Source organism: Chinchilla lanigera, unplaced genomic scaffold (genome assembly GCF_000276665.1).
Source record: "Chinchilla lanigera isolate Chin_1 unplaced genomic scaffold, ChiLan1.0 scaffold00003, whole genome shotgun sequence".
Taxonomy (NCBI): Eukaryota; Metazoa; Chordata; class Mammalia; order Rodentia; family Chinchillidae; genus Chinchilla; species Chinchilla lanigera.
In genome coordinates, this window is record NW_004955404.1 from 12,887,349 (window position 1) to 12,908,284 (window position 20,936).

Sequence of the window (20,936 nt, forward strand, 5' to 3'; positions counted from 1 at the left end):
GCAAAAGAAGGAGCAGGAAGGGAGCTATATCCTTCCAGGTCACACCCCTAGTGACCCACCTCTTCCCATCAGACCCCACCACCTAAGTCAGCAAGTCAGATGTACTGCCTACATGATGCAATTACCTTCTAAAACCCCTGTCTATTAGGACATGAGGCCTTAGGTCATCATTCTTGCTCTAAACCATAACACTGTGACAAAATACTCAACAATAATGGTTTAAAGAAGAAAGATTTGTTTTGGCTCACGGTTTCAGAAGTTTCAGTCCATGGTCAAGTTGGATTGCTTTTAAATCTGTGTCCAAGGAGAATAATAGCAGAAGGGCCTGACAGAAGGAAGCTGCTCCTCCTGGTATGCAGGAAACAGAGTGAGAGAGAGCCTGAGCTGGTGGATTTTCCTTCTTTCCATTCCATCAGGGGCCCCAGCCTCATGAGTGATGCCATCCACATCTAGGGCAGGTCATTTCCCTCCATTTGCCATCCTACAAGTCAATTATCTCTGGAAACACCCTCACAGATACACCCAGCCATGTGCTTTACTAACTTCTCAGGTGCTTCTCAATCCAATCATGTTGATAAGAATAGTTATCACAATGATAATGACAGGCCAATATTGGTTGCTTGTAACGATTCTTGTTCTGGTGCAAGGTGTTCATAGTGGGGTAGGGTGTGGGTGTGGAAGCAAGTGCTATATGGAAACTATATTTCTGTTCAGTGTTGCGTGGACCTAAAGCTGCTCTAAAATGTAAATTTATATATATATAGGTAGTCCTTCCAAGTATCACCCTGGTTTTATGCTCTGAGAGCCTTTGGTCATATCTTTGCTTCTGTTGAATGTCTAGAACTTTCCCAGCAGCCATCCCAGGGTCATTGTTTAGTGACAATCCTATAGGATTTACGTCTCAAGACTGCTCTCTGCTCCCTCCTCTGTATTTCTGACTTCTCTTTGTTTTATTCTGGTACGGTCATCCAACACCATATTCCTTGCAATGAGAGATATGAGGGGCACCCTGCTGTAAAATAATGGTGCCCCTAAACTCTGAATACCTCATTTATATCCTTTTTTTGTTCTTTGCATTTCTCAAAGTTCCCTTGCCATAACTGGTATTAACATTGCATCTGAAACCTGAAGTAAACGAAAACTCTCATCTTACTGAAATACTGTATTTCAAAATCTGCCCCTTTACACACAAGCCAGAAAAATCATTCTATGAACATGTAGCACTGAAAAGAATAGTGTTACTGAATGATACCTGACAGAGATCACAAGACCAACTAACAACAAGATAGTCCTGATTTGCAGTTGATGATATATCATTTGCTATGTTATACAGGGTCTCCTTTTGGGAACTCAGGGCTACATCTACTACACATTACCCGAGTTGGCTATTTTTATCTCAAGGACATCATTGATAGTACAGTTTTGTTTTTCTCTTGGCTTTCGCTGCTGGGGAACTCAAGACCAACTAGGAAGAGCTGAGTTTTTAAAAATCAGGAACACTTGGCATGCCTTGGGAATAGTAGCTTTACTCCTGGAGTCCCTCCCCTTTTATTTTTTGGTTCATGGTCCTTATTTCCTGTCAGTTTGTGTGGTATGCATCTTTACAATATTGAAAAGTGAGGACACTTTTATAGGGTATTTCAATTCTCAGTATGAGTGAGTGTCTTTGGCTTTGTAAATTTGTCTTGATTAGCATCATCACACTCCGTCTTTCCTCTGCCATTTGATACACACCTGGTTCACATAAAGTCACAGACTGTAACACCATTGCAAATGTTCATTTAACCAAAACATAACTTGGAATTAAATTTTTCAAAAAAGCACATTATGCAATGAATTTCCCTGGCAGGTAAAAATGACCTTGGTGGTAATTGTATTCTTATTTATAATATTATTATTATCTGTATTATTTTTTTGTTTGCTATGTTATTTCTGGAAAAAAAATGTAGTATTTGTTTTGGAGGAAAACTTTCCTCTTCATAACAGCACATGAATCAGTTTGAATTGTACATTTATCTTGTTTTTATTGTTTTTGTGTTAATGCGATTGTAGAATTATGGAAAGTAGCTAATAAATCCTTGATAACGTTCAGACTGCCTTTGGTTTTACTGTCCTGCTGTATCTGTTGTTAACATTGGGTTAATTGCAGCCCATAATTTACCAGATGGCAGCAGTAGGTGTTTTATTCAGACTTATAACAGTGTCTCGTACATAATAGCTACTTCATATTTGTTGAGCAAATGGTTGCAAGAATAAAAGGATGAAGAGATGAAAAATAAAACAAAGCAGGCCCAAGCTTGAAAATAAGCTCTGGTAAGGCTGATGAAGGGAAAAGAATTCCACTGTGGGCAGGTCAGAATCCATGTTAGAAAACACTTACTATTAAGAGAACTGCAATTTTCCCTAGTCCTGGAGTTAGGCTTTTATCGCTCACATGAACAGATGTTATTTAAAGCTGAATCCCGGGTGAGGTTCTCTGTTGAGCTGCCCTTACGGATTCAGGCACCTGAGTTTCATCCTCTGCACCAACTGTTCTCCTTAGAAAGGAGGCTGAAAAAGAATCAGCGGCAAAGGAAGGGAAACAAAGAGTTTAGCAGCCAAGCTCCATCCCATATGTGCAGGACTGACTACATCTTTTGAGGTTCCCAGTGCATAAATTCGGGGTCTTTCATTCAAAATTAGGAAGAATTGCAAAGCTACAGCAACAGCGTGACACTTGCCCTTGGTTCCTTCCAAACGCAAGGCCATTTGTGACTGCATTAATTGTCCCTGCTGCTAGCTCTGTGTTCATAGATTCTCATTGTTTCTGAGCAAATAAAATTCAAGAGGTCGATGTGCACAGATTTTTATTAGAATACAGTGCCATTTCAAAGGAAATTCTGTGATGATGGAAATAGTCTATATCTGTGCTATTTGATACACAGCCATTACCTTGCTATGGCTATGAGCACTTAAAATGCAGCTAGTGAGACTTAAAATTTGGCTAATGCTACTTAACAGCTATATTTTTATTTAATTTTAATTAACACATTTAAATAACTACACATGCTATGGCTAAGGTCTGTCATATTGGACAGAGCCATTTCATGAATCAAACTACAGACAATAAAGAAAATAATTCCATATAGAATGAAGCAAATAATGGAAAGCAAATAATATATTTTATATTAAATGCTCTGTGCAACTGATAACAGTTCAGTTTGCATGTTATCCCAATGGAAATTGCAGCCTAGCTTGGAACAGAAATATGAAGGTTGTAGGAAATATCTGTCTCCTAAATTTCCTAAGCATAGGGTATTTCCATGGCAATGGAGAATTCATCCAAAGGTAATTAAAAGTGAGTGACTAGAGCATCTATGCTGTTCAGTTCTAGTACATTTTACCTTTAATTATATTTTTTCTAAGCCATTGATGGGCTAATATGTTAGAGAGTATTTGTTCAGGACTGAGACTGACAAGTCATTGTAAGAAGAAAAGAGAACGACATCATTTTAAGGGAACACTAGGAACTTTGCTGAGAGAGTAAAATGGGTAAGGTATGCTCTTTTGCTACTCTTTGGGAAACCTTTGAGTAACAAGAGGATGAGCTATCATATATTTTCCCGTTATGATGGCATTTCCCCAAGGAGTTCTTTTGTCGTGACTTAGCTTTGAAGGACTCTCTCTCAGTCCCTTCCAAGAAGTCTCTGCCCTAGTTTTCCTGCTGAGATCCAGTTTCCTGGCCATTCCTGCCTGCTGTTCCTGCCTCCAGCTCTCAAGCCTAAGGCCCTGGCCATGGGCAGCTTTGAGACGTCCAGCCCACGAGCTCTGACAGGCAGACAGTATGGGAAATGGTCAAATTTGTAAAAAACCATCTCGGTGCAAAGCTAATCCTGAGCAATTGCTTTTGCTGTATCTGACATTTGTGAAACATGTCATTAAAAATTATATAATACATATAAAAATTATACAATAAGTACTACTGAATTGTCTGAATAGGTTCAGTTTTTCTGCATTTTTTTGGTGTAGAATATATTTATAGAGTTTTTATTTTTATTTTTTATTACATTTTTGCACACATAATTATTATTTTCCTGCATTTTTATTTCATTTTGTTTTAGTTACTGAAACCAGCTGGTCAGTTCTCTTCCCAGAAAGTCTTTGTTGCAGGAAAACAAACTAGAGCGATCACGAGGCTAATAAAATCATCCTTAAGTGGAAATAATGTTAATGTCTTAAGTAGCAATTGTTTGTATTTAAGTTGTGGAGAAAATGAAGGGCTGTGGAAGAGTTCTACAGGCAAAGAAGGCAGCAGCAAAGGAATGAAGAGGTGAGGGGTAGGAAAGGAAGAGTAAAAGCAAATGCAAACAGAATTGGCTTAAGGGGACTTCTGGTGTCTATCTTAAGTCTTCATTTATGCTTTTGGGGCAAGCTCGGCTGATACTTACTTGTATTTGCGTTCACCGTGGGACATCAGGGCCTTAGGCTTGTGGCGGTCAGCAATAAGGCAACAAAAAAATTAGAAGTCCTGTTCTTTGGGCAGCGAGTACTATGAGCACAACTTATGTTACAAGGAGGGTCCGAACTTCCCTCAGTAACTCTCAGTGGGAAGGAGAGAAGCACAGTCCATGGTGGAAGGAGATTTCCAAACTTCTGGAGCTGGGGGAAAAACTAGCTTTTCCTACTAAGATCCAGCAGATTTGGATGCATTCCCATAGGGGCAGGGCCCAGTTTTCCTTCTTTTGAGAGTATATGTACTAGAACTTTGCCGGTGGAACTGCAGTGAACATGTGAGAGACAGGGAAGCAGACAAATATTAAGAGCCACTTTTCTACTATTTTATTTATTTTTGAAGTATTTTTTTAGCCCCCTTATATGTAGAACAGTCCCTTTCACATGCCCCACTATTTTCAACCTTCTGATACATGGGCATTTTTGAAGCATCCCAACCTGTTGCAGTGGGATGACTCATGATGTGGATTTGTCAGAGTCCACCCCACTTTTTATATTCAAGTTAGGAATCCCATGTAAGTGACAAGAGGTGGTTTCCTTTGCATCACAGAGGAGCCCATGGTAGATTTTCACCCATTGTGGGTGGTGCTAGGTTTAATCACGTCATTCAGGGCGTGTCAGCCAGATGTGGCAACTGGAAAGCTACTCCTATCCTTTAGCAAATAAAAACATTTTGTGGGAAGAGGCACTGAAATCATGTAACTCTCGTTTCTCCAGTGTATGACCTCTCCATCCAGTGGTCTTACCATCGCTGATCCTTGCCCAAATCTGTTTTATTTGAGGGGAATTGCAAAATGGTGACTTCTTGATTCTGTTGGTATTTCTATATTAGTCTGTACTTTCCATGAATGGCTCATCATCCTTGTTATTTTAAATTACTATTATAGACTCTTGGGCTGTTTTCTTAAAATCTATTTTCTGTTACATACCATACTCTTTGTCTTGTAAAATACTAGTACTGTAAAATGCTCTGAGGAAAAAATGAATTCTGTAGACAAATAATTTGAGGGACATAATGTATCTACCATTGAAGTTACACAGCCTACGTCAGGCTATGGAAGACTCCAACAACCTGTGTGACTGTATTTAAACAAGTGTTTCTTAAACTTATTTGATCATAGAAGCATTTTTCCTCTTAAACACCGACTGTACATTTGATGATATATATTTGTGGGAACACTACCCAAAAAGCCAACACTGGTGATTAAATGTTTAAATATTTTATCAATAATATGAAACGAAGAATGATGAATAATGGTAAATATATTATTATTCAACAAATACTGTATGATTAAAATAGTTATTCTACCATTATTCTACTTACAAGGTCAGCTCAGCAGAGCACTGGGGTCAAGAACAACCCAAAAGAGGAAAGGATTTCTTAAAGAGAACCTAAGAACAAGTAGCCATCAAAGAAAAGACTGGCACGTTAACCATTACAGCTAAGGATTTCTGTTTATCAGAGGACATCAGGAAGAATGTGAAGAGTCTGGGATAGCCCATCTACAGATTGCATGTGGAAAACTTAAAGAACTCCTTGTGTACACACAAAGATTAAGTATGTCTTTATCAGCTGTCAAATTCCTGTAAACAATGGGCAGAAGATATGAATAGGTACTTCACAAAAATTATCCCCAGTGACTGCCAAGCTTATGGAAGTTACTGGCCTGAGGGAAATGCAAAGTCAACCTCATGGTGATATCACTGCCACTATGACCCCCCAGGATGACTAACGTGAATGGGAAAGGCGACAGAAGCAGGCGCGATTGAGGGGCCGAGCTGTGGGCACCGTGAAATGCCACTCAATCTCCCTTCCATCAAGTGACTGCGGGTCTGGCCAGTGGCAGTGCTGAGCTTCACTCTCTGATGCTGCAGAGGCTGGATCTTGACACAGGTCACACTAACAGATGGAGGGCATGGGGGACCCCGCCATCTTGGCTCAGAGCAGGGTAATTCTGAGGGGACGTTCAGGCTCCCTGGCTACTGCCACGTTGTCCTTGGCCCCGCATCTTTCACCTTCTTCCTTCATCAGATCTCTCTTCTCACTCTTTGGGACAGGTGTGAACACGAAAGGCATCTGTAGCAGCATCTTACACACTAAGCTATGTGTGATGGCTTGCTTTCCCCGGGACCCATCCTGTGACACAGGACAGCTAGAGCTCTCACACATTGTGCAAAGCGTAATAACCACTCAGGGAAAACTGCTGATGTCTAGCAAAAGCCCACAGCAGACCTCGTGACCCAGTAATTCCTCTCTTAGATGTCTAGCAAGAAGTGAGCATTGTGTCTGCCCGCAAAGTCACATCCAAGAATATTTTCTTTGTAATAGGTCCGCACCAAAAATGACCCGAACGTCCACGAACTGTAGAATGCTCCCTCCCCTGTCCCATTCTGTCTTTCTCTTCTCCACCTCTCTCTTGAGACTAGAGGGGCAGGAGTTCTTAGGCCACAACAGGTCTGGGCCACCTCATCTGTACAGAGTTCCCACAGCAGGATCTGGAAGCCAAATACCTAATAGCAGCGTTTTCCACATTCTGCTCCAGAGTGTGCTACTATGTATCATCTGAACAAAGCCCCCGAGGTCAGGTTAGTTTTGGAACACTGTGAGAATTTCTCCAGATATCTTCCAAGATGTGCGATGTATTATTCGAGGTTTCCCAAACGTAATCGAGAATCAGTTCCTGCAAAACACCTCATGGCATAAGACCCATGTTGTACCCCCTTGGGGTTATACTCAAAGAAATAAACAATGTCCATTTGCTGCAACATGTTTCAGCAGATCTTCATTTAGAAGCTGGACTCACAGATTCTAAGCTGTGACTCTTGCTTTATTAACACACAGACACGACTAACAGAGCTCTAAAGGCATCAAACCCACAGTGCCTTTGGTCCTCGCTTTATTTGTTTTACCCAGCCTCAGATTTTTGTGACATTTCGCAGAAATCCTATTGTTTCTCTACTAATAGCATTTAATTTCTGGTACTATTTCTCCACTAAATAATTATTTAAATTGCTCTAATTACTTGTAAATCACTCAACTCTCCTTTCGTAGGAGGGTGTCACAAACAGTATCTGATCCTGATGTTTTGAACCAAATTTCACTAAAATCTAGTGATGTCTGACTTGTAACTGTAGGCAGACTCGGCATTTTTCAGTGTAACGTCTGAGGTACAGACCCCTTTGCCCCTCTCAGCTTTGCTTCTGTCCCCAAATTGGCTTGGCTGAACCTATTCATCCGAGTATTTCCTTAGGAAGTAGACCCCTGCCTGTAGCAGTGGGACCAGGAATCCCACCTCACTGCTCCCAGACTGGCTCAGGCTGTGATGAGGGCCTTGGAAAGAAGCCAGGCAAGGTGGTGCATGCCTGTCATCACAGCACTCTGGGAGGTTGAGGCAGGAAGGTCCCAGGTTCAAGTCCAGCTTGGGTGATTTAGTAAGACAATGTCTTGAAATAAAATAAAGAGCAGGAGATGTAGCTCAGTGTGAAGGTCCTTGGTTAATTCCTCAGTACCACAAACAAAAACAAAAAAATCAAAGCCAGGGTCCCAGCAATTTCTGCAGGCTGTGCTTGCGCTTTGGCTCAGCCTGGGTTACTGGTGTCTGGTGCGTATTGAACAGGAAAGGAACAAATTACATATCAGTACAGCAATTTGTATCTACCTTGAGAAAAAAAGGAAAGACAGGGAGACAAGACTAGGATGTTCTGAGGTTGGGGATTATGTGACTATCTGTCCTGCCGCTCAGGGCCGGAGGCAGGCGTGAATGAAGCTGCAACGAGCAAAGCCCATTGAAGTCAAAGAATTTGGAGGAGTTAGAAGCTCGTGTCTGCACCCCAACTCCACCATTTCTTTAGTTCTGACTTTTGTTAGTTTGGGCTTTAGGAATCAGAGTCAGTTTCTCCTAACTTTTTTTTAACCCTTCTACCTGTTCGTGTGTGTGCCTGCACATTTATGTGTGCACAGAGAGATGCTGAGGTTGATTTGTGTTAAATGCTACTAACGTGGTTGTTTTGGGATCTGGAAGTTGGGGTGACTTTTCTCTCCTTTTTGTGCTTTCCACCAACTGATTTTTTTAAGCTAAAAAAGTAAATCAGACTCCAAATATGGTCAATATTAAATTAAAGATATGTAACATAATGATGTCAATATTTATGGGTCTTTGAAATGAGTTGATCTTACAAAATTCCCCAACCAAACCAAGCCTCATTCCCTCAGTTTCCTCTCCCCGTTCCATGCATGTTAGACTGGTCTCTGTTTTGTTCAGTCTTTAAGTAGACTGTGCTCCACCTTCTGTCCTGCCAATAAATTCTGCAGGAATCCAGAGAAGGCAACATGAAGATTATGTGTTCTCATATAGAAAGAAATCATACCTCACCATACCTAAGAGCAGCAAATCTCTTAAAACCAAATACTTGATGTATTTGTTGGGCAGAGCCATTTAGGTAATACTGGAAAATGTAAAATCAACTTCACTTATCCATGTCCCAAGGCCAAAGCCATTGTTCTACTATCTACATGGGAATACAGCTATCTCAAACTAAGAAACAAGAAATCAACAGCCTTTCTAGCGAGTCTGGCAATATCTTCTGCTTCATGGGGCCCAGGGACCAGCGGGGCTCCAAATTGGGCAACATACTATTTTTTAAATATTTTCGTTCATGGACTTCTAATGAGGAATAAATGTATAGCTTGAGAGAATTTCAAAATATGTTTTTCAGCCTCAAAGAAATTCTCAATTGAAATTAGAATGACAGGTTTAAAATTGTATTTTTTGATAGATATATTTTATACTTTACAATACACTTCAAATGAGATTAAGAAGCAAGTCAGCAGATATTAAATACTAAAATATAGGCACATTTTGATAATTTGAGATTCAGGCTACAGTGCCTCTGTTATAGTCATTCAAATTATTTTATATTCTAAAACAATGAAGCTTCTCAACTGATGGAATGTTGCCAGCGGGTTTCAACAGAGTTTGAAGGCAACATAACCAAAAGGCACAGTTGAAACCGGCTCAAGGAATGAATGGGCGCCTTATCAGAGCAGCTGAGCTGTGTACAATTAACAGCACTGGTCAACTCTCACAGGGCCCATATAGAACAAGCAGGCCCCGCAGCCCCACAGAGCAGCAACCTTCAGCTTCTGGCCCCTTCATATCCACATGACCTGAAAACAAAAAGGCAGCCTCCAGCCATCACTGCGTGGACACTGCAACATTTTAGTGCTGCTGGCAGGATCACAGAGCAACTGCTAACTAATGCTAATTAGGACAATTCTGTTAACCTTAGCATCAGGCTTCAAATTAATCAGCTATCATAAAAATATAAAATATCACTTATAAAGGCAAGTTTATATTTACAGTGGCTGATTAAAAATTGTTATTTTATTTTGCTAAAAAGGTTTCACTATGTACTCCAGACTGCCCCTGAACTTACTATGTAGCCTAGCATCCTTGAACTCCGGATCCTTCTGCCTCAGCCTCCTGAGTAATTACAGTTTTTCACCACCACCATGCTCACTTGCTTTTACTTTTAAAACACATGGAAATGAATCTTTTTCATTTAGTGAATGACCGATTTAATTTGGCTTAAACAGTTTTGTATGAAGAGTACTAAATTCATTACGTGACGATTCTGTATTGATAAATTTTACTCACGAGGATACGAAACAAACAAAATCCAGTTTCATTAAATAAATTTATTTGTTAAAATAATTTAACTCCAAATACAACTGTTGAATTTGCATTGAGTTGTAACTACAATTCATGTTTTAATTGAAATGTCAAGGTTTAACAACTGACATTGTTATAAAACAATAAACTGTTGTTCAATTTTAAATGGTCAGTTGTATTAGAGCTCAACAACTAACTGAACTATAATCTCTGGGAAACCCCAAATCAATAATGATAAGTCTGTTTTCAAAACCTACTGCAGTCATTCTTGAAACCCTGATCAAGATTTAATAGATGCATGATGACAAAAAGAAAAAGAAAAAAAGAGGAGGACCCCCATAGTCTTTAACATTTGATTCGCTAACAAGACAATTAAAGCTTAACCAGTGCTAACACAGGACTACTGATAGGAACCAAAAGCTAAAAAACCCAACAGAAAAAAAAAAAACAAAGCACTCAATTCACACAGACACTGACAACATTCATACGGGGAAAATCCACCATTGAAAACAAATACCAGACATCCTTAGGCAACATTTCTTTATACAGAAAAGAAAATTTCAGTAGTTTTACCATAGAAAAGTGATGGCAACTGTAGCGAGTCAAAGGTTCAGTCCTAATTCTACAAACCAAAGGACAAAGATCATCAAAGCACCTTTCAATAGTTAAAGATTTTATGTAATACTTCTGATCAGATGCTGGCTTGTTTTGTGTAAGTTGAATAAAACGAAGGCATCGGTTACCATCACTATCACAGCTTAAGGGAACCAAAAAGTTGCAACATTAAGAGAAAAAAAAAAAACCTTAAGAAAAAATGCTGCCTTTGTATAAAAGTAAAAAACAGAACAAAAAAACCTGACCACAATAGCGAAAGAAATAGTGGGTCTTTGGATCAAACCATAATATCTTTAAGGCATGTTAGAAAAACTTTCACTTATCTAGTTGCTAGTCTGATCAGGGCATAATGTAAGTAATGACCGGGTCACCAACTTTCACTATGATTTCATGTGCCAACAAGAGTCATCTTCCTGCTCTTGAGCTTTTTATTCCCATCTCAGCAAACATGTTCATTCAGGGTGGTTGGGACTTGTGCCATGCTGATGACTGACGGTGGAGGCAGGAGGCCCCGTGCTTTGCAGGTCTCAACGCCATGTCCCTACACTCGGGAGGCTGTGTGGGAGCACCCGTCAGGCGGCCACATCAGTTCTTAGCAACATCTTCACAGTAAAAGCCCACCTTATTGTCTGACAAGCACTTCTAGACAAAATCCCAAACTTCAGATAATGTTTTCCATCTCACTTTGCCAGACCTTTCACATTATTTCACCTATTTTTTGCGTCTGCATAGCAACCCATGATACAGAACCGTGGGGATCTCTATAGCTGTTTCTAATATGCAATCTTAGTTGTCCTACATTGCTATTATGGAATTCTAAAACACAGAATCATTATTAGAAGTTCAATGCTTCAAAACTCAACTGACTTACTGACCAATATTTCTGCTTCAGTAGATAAATCATACTTCTTGAATCTTTGATTATTCTGTTTGGGTCAACTCAGTTTTTACACAGTGAAATTTGCCTGAAGAAAATTGGTTATAACTTTTTTGTCCTATAAACAAGGTGCTTTGTAATTGAAGATTATAAAAAAAATTTGTACAGAAGAATATAAATATTCACAATTCAAAGATTCTGTCATAAACATGGTCTGGTTTTACTCACATTATTTCTTCAGTTTCTCATCTATGAAAAATACTATCATCCCTTCTTCTACCCTTGACGCCTGATGCCAGTTACGAAACACTTGGGGGGCTACCAATGATTTCTATGATGTAGAAAAGATGCTTAAATAATTTCGAAGAAAAAATGTTTTTGATACACTATATTCTGCAGTATAGATTCTCAGTATAGGCAATTATCTCTGACTTGTGCCAAATTCTTAGGAACAATAAACACACATGCACACACAGACACACTCTTCTCTCAGTTACACATGTAAGACCAGAGGTTACTTGCACAAGACTGTGGAACCAGGAAAATTTGGGCGCTAAGTATATCACAGGCTCAGTGATATTGCAGTTCTCTAGGCCAAATTTCTCTCCAGAGGCCGGGCTCAAGGTCCTCTCTTCAGCATTTCTAACTCTAAAGTGAGGTGAAAACCTTTCTACATTTGATTGTAAAACTTTTGAATAGGATTTTCCTGTGCCATGACTCATGCAAATGATAAATACTTCACGGCTATCAAAACCAAAAATGTCAGAGCTTGAGCACCTTTTCAAAACAAAATATTCACTCCAGCTTTATGTGCCACTTCAGTAATCAGGGCGGAATTGTTATAAGAAAACCTTTATATAATTCTCCAGGAAAATTAAAGATAAAAGGCTTTTTGTCCCTCACCTTCCACTCTATAATTTATGTTCTACTTTTAAGCCCAAATTATTTCACACGGTTATTCAATTGTTTAAATGCCTGCAGTAAAGCTCTGCTACAGCGAACTGGATTTCCAAAGCAGGTTAGCCAAGGGTCACATCACACCATAGCCCTTAAAGGCGAGAAGGAATTTGCTGCTTTCATGAATGTAAAAGTGCCAGATATCTGTCCTGTCCTGTGCGGTTTCTGCAAACGGGAACATGTGGCTGCAACATGGCTTCATTTTCCTTACACGATGGTACGAGTTAATCTACTAGAATGCTTCTTGTTAGTAAGGCTAGGCAATCTCTCCATCTCAGTTGCTTCCTCCTTGTTCAGGAAATAAAAACCTTCCCTGCTTGGGTGATAGAGGGTGGGTTTGGGATTTTAATTCTGATCAAACCCTTGAGAGAGCCTCCATTTTCTGTGGCAAAGCAGGTGATTTAACAAATTCTAAAGCCAGACTGTATTTTCACACAACTCTGTTCTGACTTTGCTCTATCAGGATTGATGCGTGAGTTAGTTCCATGCCACAGATTAGGATAACATCTACAGTTAGGCATCAATTTTGAAAAACAGAAATGTGCCAGCTGTGCAAAGACTCTCCCTGCAGTGCTGTTGGCAGGCCAGCTGTTATGCTACTTGACGGAATACACTGGTTAGGAGCTCTATCCCAATTCCCGAAATTCAGTACTCTTGTAGGAAAATATTCTCCTTTAGTTTTTTTTTTTTGTAAAGAAGACAAAATATTTAACTGTAAGTGGTCATACGAATTCTTCTGGTTTCTCCCTCATGATTCATTTGAATTTATACAATAGTTGCTTCTGTCAACTCAGTGACAATGCCATCATCGCTTTCAAATGAGATCACCCTGTAGATCGATGGGCTATGCCTACAAGTTGCAGATGCATAAAGGAGGCTGAGGACACTGGTGAACACTGTTGTTACTGAACCCAAATGTACTCAGAAACAGTGTCTGACAACCACTGCTCATTTCTGAATAAGGGTTGCAGTGTGCTGTAGTTTCACACCACGCATCCCGCCAGCTCTGCAATGTGGTAGGCAAGGTCTCTATCACCTACGATACTGGGCAAGTCCTGTCCAGGACAGCCAAATTTGGATGCTATTGTATGTTACAGGCAGAACAGCACGGATCATCTTTGTCAGGCTGGGCAGCATAGTTCATCTGCCTCACGATTTCTGCAAAGAGTTCGTCCACCATTGTTTTACTCTTAGCAGAAGTCTCCATAAAGGGGCAGCCCCACTCTTCGGCAAGGGCTCGGCCTTCATTGGAGGATACTTCTCTCTCACTCTCCAGGTCCACTTTGTTCCCGACCAAGATGACTGGCACTTTCTCATACCTACGAAAGACAAAACAAAACATACATATATTGTGACACTTAGCTCCAAGAGAAACAGGTAAAATGTATTTTCTCTATATTCTACTATAAATAGTCTCTTTAGTTCCATGAAAAATTATTTGCACCACTTGACTCATCACCTACCTACAGTTGTTCCGAAACTACTCTCAGAATAGATCACACATAGGTTTTTCAAAATGATGTTTTTAATTATATGGCCTTGAACATGTTCCTACCAGCTTGAACCACTGGTGGTATATCCATGGGCCATCCCATCAGGAGGCATGTACCACTAAATGGGACTGTCCCATGTTGAGCCATGAGATAGTCATGTGTGTACCACTGGTAGTTCAGAGCCACTGGCAGCCAGAAATATGAAGTACAGCCCTGTCATGAACATGTTAAAATAAACTTACCTTTCCAGATACTAGGAAAATTATTCTCAGTATCTCAGACTAACTCTTCTTAAATTTTTCTATTCTAAGAGATGCTTACTCAAACTTTCAGTTGATCATGTAATAACTTGCTCTATACTCAGTCAGTAAACAAACAACTTATAATTGTCAACATTTTACTGTATTTTATAAGCATTCAATCCAAAGATGCTCAAATGGCTCCTAAATAAGAAAAAACAGGATGGAAACCAGCAAGTACAACTATATCTTCTATTTCTTTATAAATTTATTATAGATTAGCCAGTTGAAAGGAAATACTTATGGTTCTTTTCAGTCTGAAATTGATTAAACATTTCAATCATCGGGTTTATTTAACATTATCTCTCTTTTCTTTCTTAAATAGACTAGGGGTCTTGGTAACCATGTTTGAAAAATGCTAAATCAATAAAGATATGAGTATGTTAAAAAAAAAAACAAAGAAAAAGATATAAATCATTTTGCTACGTAAGGGTGATTCACTCTTCAGAGAATGGTTGCTCTATGTAGCACAGGACATAACAGATGTCGTGGTGTGAAAATACCTGGAGCTTGCCTACATATTTACTATGCTTCATCACAGAAATAGTTATCTAGTTACTTTTATATAAAGGTCATCTCAAAAGATTTGTCCTTTTTGTAATTTTAATATAAATCATGTGTGTGTTCCTGTAAGTAGACTATGTCTCTGATTTATAGAGGAAGTAAACAGAAACTGCACACAAGTGATAACAAATGCAACAGGACACAGCTAGTCAGAAGAGGAAACATCACATAGTTAAAGCTTGACTGAGGCAGGATTCATAGATGTTTTATCATTCAGGAAGTTGAGTGCTAGGTAGTAACCATTTGCTACAATACTCACACAATGCCATCATCCTGCTAAGATGATTCTCCCTGCCCACCCTAACCTGTAAAGCCAAACATTCCCACGTTTCACTTTTGGTGGTGGTGGGGCACTAGAGCCAACCAAGAATGGCCTCAACAAGAGGGCACACTCTTGGTAGTGTGCCATTTAGCAACCTGAAACACAATTTAAAATGAGTGGGACGAACAACATGAAGGGTAAATGTAGAGTTTGGCTATTATAATTTTGCAGGAAATGCATTTGGACAACTCCATTTATATCTAAGGATGTTGTATGAATTTCCAGTATATCAACTGTAACTTCGGATCCCTGGTCTTACACTGACAGCTCTGAATATCTGACACAAGGACTTTGCACACTTTTCGGACTCTTACATGCAAACAATTATATGTAGCCAGAACTGGCCTGTGGGAGAACAAACCCGGAGAAAATGAAGCTGCTCCAGAGGACAGCACTATCAACTCTCTTGATTTGTGGACAGAGAAGCCTGGCAGGGAGCAGCCACTGCCAGCCATGGCAGGATGAGGTCAGTGTCTACTCTGCTTCTTTCGTAAAGATGCAACTGAATTTCCCTTTCCTTATGAGAAGATATACACCAGCACGTGTGGGGAGCAGCTGAGCCATGGCTGAATAGGAGATAGACCATATATTTGGGGCTTGAGCAAGGCCAGCCCTGAGAACACAGAGCACTAGAGGCCAGCCTTGTAAATAAGTTGTGGGGACTAGAGCAAAGCTAGTCCAGCAGGTGTCTGGCCTTGGTGCTCCTTCCTGTTAACTACAGCACGGATGGCTCTGAGAATGTTTTGCTTTCAGTGTTCTCAGCAAAACACTGAGACCTGGCACTTTCTGCCTCATTGCACGCCTTCCCTCTTTTTACTGTGTATAAATAAAGACACAGACTGTGCTGGGTTGCCGCTGCCTCTCTATCAGAGAGGTCAGGTCCCACCTGGTCCCAGCTTTCCTTTTAGTATATGTCTAGCTTTTTCTTAATCTCTCATTGCCCCCTCAACCTCTGGCTGTGCAGGGTGTGGCAGGTATGTTTTAAAATGCTTTGCTTATCACTGGGGCAACTTATAAACAGGTAAAATTTGTCACTTGGATTTAGGTTAAAAACTAATTTTGATCTTTGTTAGCAATACTTCTGTTACTTTTTGTTATTAGTTGTGAGTTATTTTAAGAAATATTTTTTGAGTTTAAATACAGTATAATATCATGGTTTATACTTGAGAAATATATGAATTTTTCTAAACTTGCAAATATATGAATTTTTTCTTTTTGGTACCGTGAATCGAACTGAGGACCTTGTGCTTGCCAGGCAGGCGCTTGTGCCACTGAGCTACATCCCTGCCTGAAACTGTTAACGGCTCTATGATATACTGTTTAAATCAAGAGCGTGAATAAATTTTACCCAACAGTCTGATTCTCAAAAGGGCAACCAGAACATTGCAAACATAGGTCTATGTGTAATAGCATTTACTAACTGGTAACAACATTTAATAATGTAGATGAAAATTCATTCAATATGAGAGAACCTGTCCATCTTTGAGTTGTCAGAAATCTTTCCTAAAAATCATTCTAACGATGTTAAAGGTGCTAGAGCGATACAGATTAATATCTCAGAAGACTTAACAGAACTAATAAGATCTTTTAGAAAACAATGTGCATTTCAAACTACCAGATGGTGATATATTTCATCTGTTAACATTAAAGCTCAGGACAATAGAAAATATTTCAAACTAGGATTTGGAGGCTCTGCTTCCATGCTGAGAGACTGGCAATCATTTCCTTTATGTCTCTTTATTTCATTTCTTTGTAAGTACAAAAGGAATGAGAATGTCTGTTCTCACTTAGCACACAAAGTTGCAGCAAAGGTCAAATTAGATAATTTAGAAAAAGAAGTACTAGATAAATGCAAGGTGATGGTTCTTTCCCTTCCTTGAGCCCACTGATGGGAAGCCACAGCTTGAGAAATGAAGTGTTACGAACCCGAGACATTAACCAGAGGAGGTAAGGTGCTCCTGAGCAAGCACAAAGCAAGGCAGAGGACTGAAGTGTCGGGGCAGAAATGAGCAAAGGAGACAAGTCAAAAGCAGCACGAAAGCAACTTGACACCCACAAACATTTCTCTATCCCGTGCAGCACGGTAATGAGGAATGAGAAAAGCAGGAAAGCATTCTTAAACCACTGAAGGATTAAGAAAGAAAACACTGGTACTTGGAGGAGAATCTCCAAAGGTTCTTGGTCGGTTTGACAGGATGGGGTCCTGTAAGTAGAGGTAAGATCTGGAGGAACCTTGCTCCTAAGAAAGACTGGTGACAAAGACAGGGAAGAGGCAAAGCATCTCACAACCATCTCTAGCTAGGTCAGTGACTTTAGATTAACTTCATCTCTAACATGTCTCAGATGAACAGTGCCTCCATTTCTTGATGTCTAAAATGAGCTGGACTAGATAGTTCCCAAGACGCTCTTAAACTCGAGAGTTAAAAATCACAGTAGACATGGTGGGTCACACCCACAATCAACGCCTGCTCATCTTTTACCAGGTTAATGGCTCAGTGCTTGGCACTCCTGATTTTTAAGAGGGATATCGAAGTGCATGGCATCAGCACAGCCAAAAGGTATGAGGAACCCTCGTCAGCTCTTGTGGGACCAAAGCACCAAGCAGCAGACTGTGAATTCTACCAGCACAGTAGCTTCTGTTATGTGCTCTGATTCACTGATAGGACTCAAGGACGCACTCAGGACCTAAGCAGCTCTACCTTGCAGCAGCACTGTTCAAATACTGACACTTGGGGTGTTTTTAACTATGTAAATACCAAAGGCTACTCTGAAAACTCCAACTGAATCATATACTTAAATGTCCATTCAATCACTTCATTTGCTTGGATCCTACTATATGGTAGATACTACTGTCCCCACTGACCAAATATACAAAGCAAAATAAAGATCTCTGTCCTCACAATGACAATTTTGCAGAGAACACAGATACCAATAAACATGATAAGGAAATTACAGGTTTACAGTCTAGGGATGTAGCTCAGTGGCAGAGCACTTGCTGAGCATCCATGAGGCCCTGGGTTCCATGCCCAGCACTGCCAAAAAATTCCCCAAACCAAACCAAAATAAAAACCTCAAAAAACAAAAAAAGCAAGTTTACTAAAAGGCAAAAAGAAAAGAAAAAGCAGACCAGGGAGCAGCATGGGGGCACAGGTACCACACTGAGTAAGATGACCACAGGCCCCAGTGGGAAAGAGTCTGCCAAGCAGGTACCAGGACGAGCACGGCAAATGAACACAGCCTGCACAGTGCTGAAAGAGAGCCAGTTGGGGGATGTCTAGGGGTTCAAGGACACTGACCAGGTTTGTGGGATCCATCTGTGGAACTCACATCTCCTGCAGCATTCCTCTGGTGTAGCAAATACGTTCATCTGAAGCTAAATACAACTGAGGCACTGGGGTATGAAAAACAGCCTCAGGAGATAAAAAGACGTTTACGGCAGGGCCCACTCTACTATTTGGGAAGATGAGGCACCTCTTTAGTGGTTGATGGCAGCTATTTTCACTTCATGTTCTATTCTCATTCCTCTTTTCTAAACACCTCATTTGGGAAGGAAGATGAAAATGCAAAATTCCCAAAGGACTCAGTTTAAGTGTGACTGTTAACCTCACCATGCGACATCTTACGCACCAGCAAGCGTCTCACCAACCTCAGTGTATCGTCCTTGATGTTTCTCCTAAGAGCATGCTCCCAGTCAGAGTGGCTGATGCAGAGCACACTGATTTGTTTATAGTCTGTGGACAAAACACTTGTTTTATTGACATGAATTTCCATACTGTTTATTGTATTCATGAGCGTGATTACATATGTATGAATAAATAAATCTAGCTCTTTTAAGCAGCTGTGCTTCGTGGGTTGAATGAAACATCACTTAGCTGTAGAATGTTGATGGGCTTCTCAGCAGCTTTGTAAATATCATCAGCTCAAAAGCATTTGATGCGTTCATCGATGGACTTTCTGTTCTCCTTTCTCAGAGCTTTCCCGACGTGTGTAAGTCTGTGTGCATATGTATTTTATTCTGGTGTGCAAACTTGGCTGGTCATCAAAATAACTGGAGGATTAAAGGAAATACTGATTCTCTGGCCCTATTCCAGAGCTCCTGAATCTGAATCTGAAATCTGATTCTGAGGTTTAGAGAATTTAGGAATCACTGGCCTCATCTACAACCTTGTGACCTTGAAGAATATTTTATGCTTATTATTTATAGTTTTAAATTGTGGCAAGTTCATAATCAATTCCTTCTTTTCCTCACTTGATGAAGGATGAATCACAGTCAGATATCACTACTGTCCATTTCTTTCACTTTTCTTTTGAGGAGCTGTACTGTAGCTTATCAGAAGGAGGCCATACTTCATGGGAATTTTATCATACTGTTATATTCTTAGTCACAAGCAGGTTGAAATATAATTCTTTTTAAATTCAGAAATGAGAATGAGAAGGCTTTTCCAAGTCCCTAGCTCAACTTTCCACCCAGTGCTAAAATCTCATCTACTAAGAAAATCTCAAGGCAAAATGGCGAAACACCTGATGCTTCAATCACGTCCACGGCAACCTTGCCAAATGGCTTTGCAGGTTATATCTGAACATCTTTCATGATGTGAACTCACAGCTAATGGCAATCTGCTCTGTCCTTTCCATCAGTTCTGTCAAATGTCTGTGTTAAAAAGCCAGTAAAAGAGTGTGCCTTGTATGAGGAGTTGTGATCTGTAACATCCTGGCCCCTTCTCACAGGCGTGAGTTCTTCTGTCCAAATGAAAGCAGGTTTCCTTATTCCCTCTCCTTGCTCTAATAAAACATGGCATCATGATAGAAAGAATTCCTAATAATACTTAAAGAGAAAAATGGAAAACATCTCATTTCACCTCTGTAGAATGACTCCTATAACTATTTTGGTATATACCCTTTCCGGATTATCTTCCCATACATATCTTTATGAATGTAGAAAAAATCTCACTAAAGGAGATTATACCAATTATATTTAGGAGTCTCAACTTTTACTTAGTATTATGAAACATTCCATTTCAATAAATGACATATTATCCTAATGGTAGAATAGTATTTCATTTTATAGAATCCATACTATAACTGAGTACTATAATTTAAATACTTTTTTCTTATTAGTGAGATATAAACCTCTTCCACCAGGTTTTGGCTAACGTAAACAGCAATCCCATGAAGTATGATCTATGTTTCAAAAGATATGTAAAAGTGTGTGTGTGTACATACAGTTTCAATGGACATTCAGGTTCAATAAACATCCAGAAATTTACACTACAACTAGTATTTAAGTTTTAAGAACGCTTGTTGCCCACCTTCAAATCAGTATTTTTAATTTTCCAGAAAATGTCCTAGGGACTGGGGATACAGCTCAATGGTAAACTCCTTGCCTAGCACGCATGAGGCCCTGGGTTCAATCCCTAGAACTGCACAACAACAACAATAACACAACAACAACATCTCCAATAAAGTGTCATGGGAGCTCTGATGAAGAGGACTGTTTTGCGTGAACTTGAAGGTTCCCTCCACACTTGCTAGCAGAAACATCAAACTCCTGATAGGGATGGAAAATATTTTCTTCTTTTAAACTGACAAGTTCTGAAGTGACTAAACACTTCATTTTAATAGGGCTGTTTTTGTAATGTAGCTTGA

General features: G+C 39.8%; 1 protein-coding gene across 1 annotated transcript in view; it reads right to left on the minus strand.

The window, feature by feature from the left end:
- Positions 1 to 10,169: 10,169 nt before the first annotated feature.
- Rap2a (RAP2A, member of RAS oncogene family) overlaps positions 10,170 to 20,936 on the minus strand; it is a gene marked incomplete at its 5' end in the record, with an annotated part of 39,447 nt that continues 28,680 nt past the window's right edge. Inside the window, 1 exon segment of the mRNA XM_005374084.2 lies at positions 10,170 to 13,931. Within this exon segment, the coding sequence (XP_005374141.2) occupies positions 13,694 to 13,931 (238 nt within the window).